Genomic DNA, 12561 nt, shown 5'->3' with positions numbered 1-12561 from the left:
TAGGAAATTGGTAATTTCCTATTACAATACGAATATTTGTATCATTTCCACTTTGAGCCTTTGGATTTGAGCTGTGAAATGACTGTCATGCCCTTAGAATGGGTTTTGGGGCGAGACGGAAAAGCATTATAAATCAAGGTGATGAAGATGAGGTAATGCATGCTTGGTGAGTATGCGATAAAGCAAGTCAAAACATGGAAGTGCTCGTAACTTCAATGAAAGAATGAACGTTCCTGGGAAGGCACTATTCATGGAAAATGTTTTTTATCAACTTTGTGACTAGAAGTCCAAATCATGTGGTGAGGCCGGTTTTCAAAATTATATAGCTAGGATTCCAGACATAAATTGTCTCTTCCGTCAGTGCTTCACATTGTTTCCAAAGCATGGGCTTGTCCTCAAGTATTCACTTCAATTTCATTAGTCCACACAGCAATTTAAAATAAAGAATATACCCAAAAGGAGTGGAATAACATATGGTGATACCAAATCCAATATGCTGATCCCCTTTCAGTCAACATAAGTAGACATTGACATCATTAAGAAGATTACTTCGTGAAAACCAAGAGAACAGTTCTCACCTTCTTGGGCTCTATATAAAGTTCTTGAATCTTATATAATGTGTAAAAGTTTCTTCCTTCTTGTCAGAATTGATGGCTACACAGCCTAACCTGCCTGAAGATCCCTCCACAAACTGGTATGCTTACTATAGGTTTAATCCCCGTAGGGACATGCCGGGGGATGCTAGAAACACTTTGTTAGTAGTTGCTGCCCTGATTGCTGCCGTGACCTTCCAAGCAGGACTCAACCCTCCTAGTAGCTTTTTGCCAGAGGGACCCGCCACCAAAGAGGAAGTGGAAACATGCTCAGGGAGAGTCATCTTACCTTCCAAGGAAAACACTGTGCACACATTGTTTCTATCCTGCAATACCACTTCCGGGGAGCAGGGAGTGAAAGAAGGTTCAGTGAGTGTCGTCTTAGCTTCTACTCAAAAAGTCCAATTCACATTGTTTCTCTTCTGCAACACTTTAGCCCTTTCTGCGTCAATCCAAACCATTACCGCTCTCATAATTGGATGCCCATTTAGTTTTGAGGTGCTGACTGCTATATATTCAATGATGGCCACTTATGGTGTCTCAATTGCCACGTTGGAACCATCAAGAGGTGTCCTCTTGGAGCGCCTCATAATTTCATTCTTCTTGCCATTCTTTTTAAGGTTGCTCCATCGATTTCTTAAGAAGGTGAAAGCAAAATGATCAATTGTTCTCTCTTTTGTATACGTGTGTGGAAGTGAAGCTTCTGTTTTTAAAAGTGAAAAATAACTTTTAAGAGTACGTATTTTGATAGTACTCTCCATCATAAAACTCACACTTGTTAATCCGATTTATTAGTGGATTTTTTTTTAATTAAAATTTTAAAAAATAATATAATTATTCTTATTTTTAATAAAAATATTTTTAAATACAATTTTCAAACATTGAATTCAATTGCATAATTATTTTTACTTCTACTTCTACTATTATATGAAGAAGTCATATGTTGTAGTACTTAAACTAGAACACATTAGATCTTGTTTGCATCAATTCCTGATAGTCAAAAAGCTCAAAACTTAAAAACAATAATAATAATAATAATAATAATAATAATAATATGAAAATTAGGAAAATATTATTTTTTATAGAAGCTTTATTTTAACTTATGCAAAAAGTTCTTTCGTATGTTTAATAAACTTTTATATACAAATATTATCTTTTAAAAATTACAACTTTGGTTTTAGTTTCCTCTATACTGAAGTCAAAAACAAAAAATTATCCCAAATGAGGCCTTAATGTCATACAAGAAGCCATGAACTTTTCTATGACATTATATGTCTAAAGTATTATAGAGGCTTCCCTATTAGGATTAAACTAAAAATTCATTGATCATTATTAATTTTATTTCATTTACTTGTACACAAGAAATATTATTAAATATGTAGTATATATTAGAACACTAAGCTTTGTTGCAAAAAAGTCAAAATATAACCTTTGGGTCATACTCTGATTGCATAACTCATGAATTCCTTAAGCTTATAAGTTGGTCCATATTTACTTTCCTTCACTTTTTCTTTTCTATTTTTGCTCTTTATGTAATTTCTTTTTCTTGTATTTTCTCTTATATTTTTCAGAAACCAAACATAGCCTAAAGATTCTTCTACAGAAAAGAAAATAACAGAGGATTGGTACGCACATCTGTGAATAAGCGCAAGAGAGGTGGAGATGAGAAGAAGGATAAGCCAAGTTGACTGGCACTAACTGTAAGACATTGGAGAGAACTTCACTCATCATCAGTGCATTGAACTGAAGAAATTACTACCAAATATCATTTGTCGCATTCAATACTTGGTGACTAGTTGAGCTTTAGACATTGCTCATTCTCCTTAACTGTGGCGTGCAAGCCCAAGAGAAGCCAACCACGTAGCGAGGAACAGAGTAGGGTTTGTCGAGTCTCATCGGGTTCTAGAAGTAGAAAAGTTTACATAGGAATGAATCTATATGAGGTGCTAGGGACTGGCACTTACAATCTGGTAATGTGATGTGTTCGAATGTTATAGCCACATGATGTTCCTTATGCTCCTGAAATTAGCAAGATCATTTTGTGACGACCTGAATCCTGAAAGCTCTGCCAAAAGATCATGGACTTATATCAAGATCGAACCCTAGACGAATCCGTAACCTCAAATGGACCAAGTCATTAACCAACCAAATACCAAGCACCTAAAGTAATAGAAAATATAGTGGAAGCAACTAACTCAAGTATAGAAATCACTTGATTTCAATAATTTTAAATTGAATTTTCATTGGTAATATAGTCAATAATTGTTAGATCTATAGGAATTTGGGTCAATTTCTAAAGAAAACACTAGTTTTCTACGGAGATGACTGAACCACTTTATTTAGTTGTCCATTCTTTTTATGATATAAATTAGTGTGGTCTTAAGGAGTGAATGGTTTTCAATACTTGAATCTAATTTGACACAACTAGATATGAATTTTGAGTTCTTTTTAAAGAATAAAATCTAAATCTCATAACTAAAATAAGCACCAAATCTTAACACACCCAAACAAAATTAGGCCTCATTACTAAGGAACTAAATTAATTTGAATCGGAGATTAGTAGAATTTTGTTGGACCTTTATGTTTTTTTTTTTTTGTTTTGCTTTTTAGATCGAACTCCTGTTTGGTAGATTTGTTGTTTTTATTTCTTTGTTTGGGTAGGTTTCATCTTTTGCTTGTTTTCTTTTTTAATTAGGTTTTTTGGTGTATGTTAATTGGTTGGAAGAGGATTATTAGGGTTATGTTTGGTATTGAGAAAAAATGTTAAAAAAAGAAAATATAAAGGAAATGTGGAAAAAGTGGAAAAAAATAAAAAAATAGATTTAAAATCAATAAATTATTTTTATATATTATTCTAAACTTATTTAATTTATTTAATTCAATTATATAAAGATTAAACAATTTAAAAATACATAAATTTTTTTACTAATTTTAATTATATTTAACTTTCTTTCATATTTTTTTTTATAATAAAACCAAATATAAGAAAATCATTTTCTTCACAATTTTTTTTTTTTTTTTTTTTGGCTTAACACTTTCTAAGAACTAAACATAATAAAAAGGAAAATAAAAAAGAATCTATGCTTTAAATAAAAATCAAGGATAAATTATGGAAGTCAAGCTCCTACGCAGCATAATCATACTGTTCTAGATCAATGAGAGACCATCTCAATCCTCCAAGTATTGCCTCTCCTTATTTTATCCCTCCTTTTGAACACATCGCAATCAGGCCTCAGTTGGTGTCTCTTTTATCTGTCTTTAAAGAAGTGATTTATGCTCAAATCATGTATTTTTTTATGCTTTAAAGTGTCAATTTTATAATGAAGCAAAACATAAACTACTCAGCTTATACTTTTGATGTTACCTATTTGCTTGCTAACTCCACATTTTGGATTTGGAGAGAATGAGCAAGGTCAAAATTTGAGCTTGTATTAAAATCTGTCTATATTTCAATACCCAATTTGACATGGCATGGATAACATACTTTAGGAGACTAAGATAATTTTGATACCAAAATGATGAATCAATTCTTGGCAGAAAGGTGTAGAAATAAGCCTTCAGGTTGTTTTGATACAAGGAATAAATTTTTAATGGAGCTCCGATAAGGAATAATACTGAATTGATACAATGTTTTATACATTCTATGTAGGTATCAAACTAGTTTGATATATAATAGAAGGCTTAGAGCGGTTGTCCAGATTGTATCAAATTTTGTATTGTGGTATCGACACTTTTAGATAGTATGAGAATTTTTACCATTGATTATAGATGTGATATCTCACATCAGATATAAGAAAAAATTCCTAATGTTATATAAGTTCCTTTTAACTAAATAAACGTGTTTTAAAACGGATAATCTTTATATAATTGGGAATAAATCATTACAATTTATCTCTACTAATTGGCTTGCAATTATTTTTGGCAATAAGATTTTGACCATAAACTTTATGTTTCACCATCTATTTATTATCTCTTGATTAGTTACAAAAAAAAAATTAATTTATTAAATTGTCTCTTCTGTTACTAAAAATTAAATAAAAAAATAAAACAAAAAAACAAAAAAACAAAAATAAATAAATGGAAAGAAGAGGGTATAATCTTTCCAGCTATGAATTATAGTAAGTGTTTTTTCTTTACTAGCTACAAATAATACAACTTAAGCAGATGATTCAAGGTTACGAATCTCAGTTATGAAAAGAATGATCTAATTTTGAATGAGCCTTCACACCGGGTGTAGTCATGAAAAATTTATTGGCCTCAATTTGCTTTCTATATTCATTTCTTTTTTGTTTTCTTTCTTTTCCACTTTTTTTTTCCCATATTCTGTCCCTTTCAGGAGCTTTAGGTGGTCCAACAGTTTCCATAAGAACCCTCACCTGTCACCTATTTCTCTATTGTTTTTTCTGAGATGAATGAATCTAAATCAAATCTTAAAAAAAAAAAAAACAAAACAAAACAAAATAGACCGAGATACGATATTATGAAGGTTAAAGGGTACATATATAGAACAAGATTCAAACTAGATGCTTTAACCACTCAACCCCATTTTTTCTTCAGATTTCAAAATTAGGGTTAGGCTTTAATATAGAAGGAGCAAAGAATGGAAGTCACATCTCTGCTTTGCGCTCTTCAATCTTTTTCACTCTAAGTTGTGGACATTAGTGGATTTTTTTATTACCTGGAAGGAGCCTCAAAAGATTATTTGAAGAATGGTCACTAGATTTGGGTTTTCTAAAATAAAAACAAGATGGGGTAGAGGTATGAGTAGATGGAAAAGATTTTGGGAGAGAAAGTGATTCGTCAAAATAATTATTTATTTATTTTACACGTGGACGCTGACTTAGACGCTTTTGTGGGAAAGGGGAGGGTAAATATTGCATTAAAAAACACATCAACAGATAGTGCATGGAATTCAAAATATTTTAGGGATTAATAGTGTCAACTTAAAATTGAGATAGTTGGGTTTCCAATATCATAATATTTGCATATCATAGACCCAAAACATAAGTTTCCCAAATGATATGACAAGGTAGGAGTCGGATCTTAAAAAGTGGGAAGATGTTGTTGGTTAGAAACAGTGTTTGACCAATTATTTTTTTTTCAAAATTCTTTATTCTTATTATCATGGTTGCAAACTTCCTTATTTTAATATTTCTAGCTATTTAAAAGCAGTGATTGAAATTCTGGTTTTTATAGCCAAAATTTCAAATATCGAAGGTGGCTGAAACAATTTCGGCCACCAATTATTGATCAATAGGAATATCATAAAAAAAAAAATTGGCAAAATTGCTAAAATATCAACATTTGGACAATAAATCGGTGAAAAATCAGAGCACGAGGCAACGATCACATCAGGTGAGGGCCGTTTCAAAAAATCGACGATAAATCACCAGTTTATCAAATATATCGTCGATTTATTGACGTTTTATCCACAATATAGCGCCGATTTTTTGGGGATTTTTTTACACCTTCTCCCTCTGCATCCAACGACCATATTTGAAGTTTTTGACATTTGATGGCCTAGATTTCACCCTTGTTTTTGTAAAGCCATCCACCGATCAGATTTGTGGTCCAATGGTGCAAAATCAATCTTGACTTGATCTAATGGTTAAGAAATGTTTCCAACGATTATATGAAGATCTAATGGCCAAAGTTGAACCAAATTTCGATCCAACGGCTAAAATTAATTTATAATAGCTATTTGACCATCCAACGGCTAGTTTGACCAAAAAAACAATCTATAAATATCCACAATCCATTCCATTTCATATATAAAATTTTGATCTTATTCTATTGCTCCAAAATTTTATTTTTTTTATTGATTTCCATCAAATTTTTCAAATTTTTAGAATTTGGTGGTGAAGGGGACTAACTCCAAATCAAGGTTAATTAAGGCATGTTTTACCTTTTCATAAAATATATTTTTATTATGCATAATTCAATTTTATTTGTTATGTATAGTTTAATTGATATTACCTAATTTTAAAATTTGTCATATTAACATTAAATTTCATATAGAAATTAATTTGACATATATGCATATTTAGTTTCATTTTTTAATAATTTTAAATTTAAATTTAATTCATGTGGAAATTTAATTATAATGTTTATCTATTTCATATCATATCACATATATGATAATGTTTGTCTTTTTAATTATCAATGTAATATGCATAATTCAATTTTAATTTCAATTTTAATTTCAATTTTTATTAATAATGATTTTTATCAACTTTATGAATAATGTTAAATTAACTTAGATGTCTATCTTTAATAATTTTAAATTTAACTCATATGGAAATTTAGTTATAATGTTTGTCTTTTTAATTATCAATTTCATATATGCACAATTCAAATTTTATTTTTATTTTTATTAGTAATGATTCTTATCAACTTCATGAATAATATTAAATTAACTTAGATGTCTATCTTTAATAATTTTAAATTTAACTCATATGGAAATTTAGTTATAATGTTTGTCTTTTTTAATTATCAATTTCATATATGCATAATTCAATTTTTATTAGTAATGATAATTTATTAACTTCATAAATAATATTAAATTAACTTAGATGTTTATCTTTAATAATTTTAAATTTAATGTTAGTTTCATATGGAAATTTAAAATACATGTTTAGAAAATGTCTAGTGGAAGTGGAAACGGTGTCATGGGCCAAGATCCTTGTTGGAAATATTGTATGCCTATGGAAAGGAACAAAAATGAAACAATATGCAATTAATGTGGGTTGGCAATAAAGAGTTATGGGATTATTTGTTTTAAATTTCACCTATCACATACAGACCCTCATTCAAATACAAAAAAGTGTCCCAACATGCCTCCGGAAGTGAAACAAGAAATAAGATGACTTCTAGAGGAAAAAAATAAGGCAAAAGCGAATAAAACTATAGATATAGAAGAGATCTGAGCTGAATTGCGAGACATAATGAGAGGAAGACATAGACATGTAATTGATGAGAAAGATGAGGAGAACCTTCATGATGATGAAAATGATGATGATGTGTATATGTATCGAGCTGACATGCACCTTGATGAGTGGCATGCTTATAAAACGATAGTTCGAGCATAAAAAGCTAGTGAATGGAATCAACAATAAGGAGAACATTTGGTAAAAGGCAAAAGAAAAATAGGTATATGCAAATTGGAAGACCACCTTATTAATTTGAGTTACTACTATTTATTATCAACTTTATCAATAATATTAAATTATCATATATGTTTAATTTTAATCATTGTAATAGGTGAGTCTTCACATCCAACTAATCCAACAAGGCATATGTGAAGATTGCAAAGTGTTCGATATTTGGATCCATCACCACCTATTGCACCCTCAATGTACAAATATTCAACAACAAGATAGAAAAATGTTAAAAATCTTTTCAAAGATGGTGCCATCAAGGAAACTATGGGGCATTTAATCAATAAGTTCTTCATATATGAGAGTGTTGCGCCCAATAAAGCAAACTCTCACCACTTCAAGAACATGATTGTTGATGCACAAAAAGCAAGTAATTACTATAATTTGAAAAGTTTTATTCATTTTAACAATATCATTATTATTTATAAAGTATGATTGCCAAAATGTTCTTATATGCTTTAATTATATATGGATAGTAGGTATAGGTATAGAACCACCGTCAAATCAAACACAAGCACTTGGATATGGAGTACAGAGACATGGAAGCTTATGTCAATATTCAAAGAGAAAAGTAGAAGACTCATGGATGCATGATTATGTGTGACGAATGAATTGGGTCCACGAAATTAAGCATAATTAATTTCATGGTATATTCAAAAGATAGCACAATCTTCCTCAAATTTGTTAATGCATCAAATAATATAAAGGATAATATATATATATATATATATATATATATATATATATATATATATATATATATATATATATATATATATATATATATATATATATATATGGTTTGTTGAAGAATAGAGAAAATGTGGTACAAATAGTTATGGATAATGGGTTGGCATTCATGAAGGCAGGGAAACTATTAATGAAGAAATACAATTTTTATTAGACTTTGTGTGCAACACATTGCGTCAACTTAATGTTCGAAGACATCGGTAAAAGGCCCAATGTTGTAGATGTGAATACAAAGGCTCGAAAGATAACCAACTTCATCTATAACCATAGTTAGTTGCTTGCATAGATACGGAAGGTGTGTGGTGGAGACATAGTTCACCTTGAAGCCACAAGATTTGCAACCAATTATATTGCCCTCGAGAGTCTATTGAAAAAAATGGTGGACTTGAAGAAAGTGTTTATCAATGATGAATGGGCACATCACAAGTTAAGTTGCATAGTAATCGGTCAAGAGGTTGAAAAACTTATGTTTGACCATGAGTATTGGGAGAGAGTAGCAAAGCTAGTGTCAATCTATGAGGTGCTATACATAGTTCTTCGCATTATCGATTCAAAAGTTGTTCCTACAATGCCATTTGTGTATGAATTGATTTGAGTGATGGATTAGAACCTCATTTGACTTAATGCTATAAAATAGGTGTTAGAAATAATCGCAGATCATTGGGATAGAACTCTTAAACATCCTCTTTATATAGTAGGTAACTAAGTATCATCTATCTTCACAAGTTATTGATATTTAATATGTTTCGTTCATAACATTTTAATTCTACATTTCTACTTTACTATTGTAGCATTCTTTCTTAATCCAAGGTTTCAATATAGACGTGGAGTTGGTAGTGATCCTGATCTACTTCAAGTTGTTCAAGATGTTTTTGCGAAATTAGATCCTACAGTAGAAGGTCTTAGTCAATTTGGAAATGAAGTAAATTATTAGGGTTATAATATAAATAAAATTATTGAATTTCATTTACTTATTTTTTTTACTTTCAACTATTTAATATATAGCTTATACTATTTCAAGATGCAAAAAGAGGATTTGGTGATCGAGCAGTAATTTCTTCGAGGTCATAAATGGTTCTCGGTGAGTATTATTTGTGAATTAAAAATACAATTCATTAGCATATTATTATAGATTTCCAATATAAGTATTGATATCATTTATTTGGTTGTAGTTGAATGGTGGTTCATGTCTAGAAACCACACTCCTACATTAAGAAGGTTGGCCATCAAGATTTTATTGCAAACTGCGTCATCTTCAGCTTGTGAGAGAAATTAGAGCACGTTTGCCTTAATTCATATAAAACAAAGAAATCGGTTTGCTTACCCGAGGCTCCAACAATTAGTTTTCTATTATTATAACATGAAACTAAAGATCCATGATATGAAGGTGGAGAATGACAAAGTTACGAAGAAAGATTACCTTGATTTAGTTTACATTTCAGCCGAGCTTGGTGAAGAAGAAGATAATCAATTGTTTCAATGGGTTCGACCTCTTCATTTAGATTATGAAGATGGAAATCCTGACCAACAAATTGACGCACACGTTCGAGAAGCAAGTGTTGATGTTGAACAGGTGTTATCTGAAGAAGTTCATACTAATAGTTTTAGCCAAGACACGAGAGATTCATTTCTACAAGGAACTTCTCAGCTAGCAATCACTTCTCGGCCTTCTTTTGACTCCACAAGTGTTGGACATAGTATCAGACCTAGTGTTGTTGGTACTTCCGTTTTCGGTTATAGTGGTTCAAGATGAGAAAGGACTAATGATGGTAGTGACCCTAGAAATGATGGAGGGAATATTAGACAGCAGCAGCAAAGTGGACAACCATTGACATTTACTTGTGAAGATGATTTCACACATTATACTCAAGATGAAAACCACAGCTCTAGAAAAGTTGGCCCAAATGTCGGAGCTATTGGAAAGCTATATAGAGGAAAATAATGAAGGATGATGCCATACAAAGAGGACTCATTGTCGGCCAGTTTTGAGTTAATGAGTATAGAGACTCAATTCAGTGACTCATCAAATGAAGCTAACATTTATGCCCCTTATGCAATGGGTTATGGTTAGCTTCCTCTAAACCAATCAAGTTCCGCTGATGAAGAGTATGAAAAGTATAACTATCATTCTTCTACACAAATGCCATACAACCTTCCATATTAGATGTAACAACAAGGATTTCAAACGAGCACATGGGAACACCCTAGATTTCCCATCCATGGAGAGGTTATGGGTAGGAGTCAATAAATTTATGCATGGCATGTTCGTACTTACAATCAATACTATTAAAACTCTATGTCCTAGTATGAATATTGTCTTCAACAAAATGGGTTCCCTTCATCTAACAATATGATGGAACCACATCTATATTCATTTTGGTACTAAGGATTATTACAATGTCATATGTATTATATTTATGTATAAATTGTTCTTATTTAATAAAATCAAATATTTCTTAACTCAATTCTAACTTTCTAAGTGTACACTTCCAAAATTCATATTTACTATTCTTAAAATCCAAGTATCGAATCTACTGATATATCTCTACTTACAAATATTTTTCTTCTTGACCATATCTATGTCAATTACACTTACAAAATAACTTTAACATGTGTATTCTTACTTATTTTATCATTTTTTGGGAGTTTTTCCAAGCATTCCTATGAATTTTGAATAATTTTCCCCCACAATATTTGTGTAAAAATATCCACCGATATTTCTTCGATATTTTCGATATGTCCGTAAAATCCAAGTACTAATATATCCGTGTTTACCAATATTTCAAACCTTGTTTAAAAGTAGTTTTAAAATTTTTATAAAGAATTTTATCTCACCAAAATATGGCAATAAGAGATTATATTTGAAATCAATAAAACAATTTCTTTTCTTTTTTTAAATACTTGAATATGAAGTAAAAAGCCCTTTGTTTAAAAAGAAGAAAATCTTCCCTTGATTTTAGAATAAGTTCAAATCATTAATATAAATCACTAAATTTCTTTTAATAAATAAAATTTGATTATTTTTAAATTGTGAGCATGCTAGCATGGTGTTAATATATAAATCGATATAATGTGAGGAAGAATTAATTAAAAATTAGAATCGTATATCTTAAATTAAAAATCGCTATTTTTAATATTTAAAAATCTACATTACATGAATAGAAAAATAATTAAAAAATAGTTATGAAACAAATTTGAAACTTAGTATAGAGAGAGATTGCAAGAAAGACTAAGAGAAAGCAAGTCACAAACCCCTTTCTACAAAAAAATGACCTTTTTAGATGAAGGGGAATATAAAGATGGGTGACATCACTGACATGCAATAGCATGGGAGAATTTTCAGTCTTAAGCCCTTAGTAAACATGATGTTTTTGGCTTAATTTAGGTACATATCAAAATTTTAAGTCAAACATTGACACATTTTGGACGTTAGATTAGATGCCACAACCTCTATGGTAGCTCAAGCTCTCTCCTCTACTCCTTTAAGAATTGGTTTTTACTTTTTGAAACCTTATTTGTCTTACCTTATATGACTCATGTCGTCTTCTAGCACTCAACCACCCTTCCACTAGCTAGCCTTTTCAGTCATAACATATTGAATGTGGGCATGCCCACAAAAACATAGTTGACCGAGTATTTTCTTCCAAAAATGTTTCAATAATGTAATAATTTTAAAATTATAAAATAATAAGATTATGATAAAATAAATAAATTAAATGATATATATATATATATATATATATATCTTCAAATTTAAATATTATATATTTTATTTAATAAAATTTAAAATATTAATTCATTTATATTTATCATGATATTTAATTTAATAATATCAAACATGCTACTACAAAAATAATTTATGGTGTCACTTTTAAAATAATGACACCGTATGACTTAAAATCCACAAAGGTGACACATCATATAAAAATTTTCAATTAGGATCGATGATATTAATTTTAGGTTTATAGTGTCAGTTTTCAAAAAGTGACACCATATAAAATAATTTTTTTAAAAAAATATTATAAATTAATGGGCCCACTTTGAAAATAATGATAGTATAT

General features: G+C 30.1%; 1 protein-coding gene across 1 annotated transcript; it reads left to right on the top strand.

The window, feature by feature from the left end:
* Positions 1 to 650: 650 nt before the first annotated feature.
* On the top strand, positions 651 to 1253 carry LOC117921790. The gene has a single exon (XM_034839750.1). It carries the CDS (start codon positions 651 to 653, stop codon positions 1251 to 1253), a length of 603 nt encoding a protein of 200 aa, XP_034695641.1.
* Positions 1254 to 12561: the final 11308 nt, after the last annotated feature.

Source organism: Vitis riparia, chromosome 9 (genome assembly GCF_004353265.1).
Source record: "Vitis riparia cultivar Riparia Gloire de Montpellier isolate 1030 chromosome 9, EGFV_Vit.rip_1.0, whole genome shotgun sequence".
Taxonomy (NCBI): Eukaryota; Viridiplantae; Streptophyta; class Magnoliopsida; order Vitales; family Vitaceae; genus Vitis; species Vitis riparia.
This window is presented reverse-complemented; position numbering and strand designations above follow the sequence as displayed.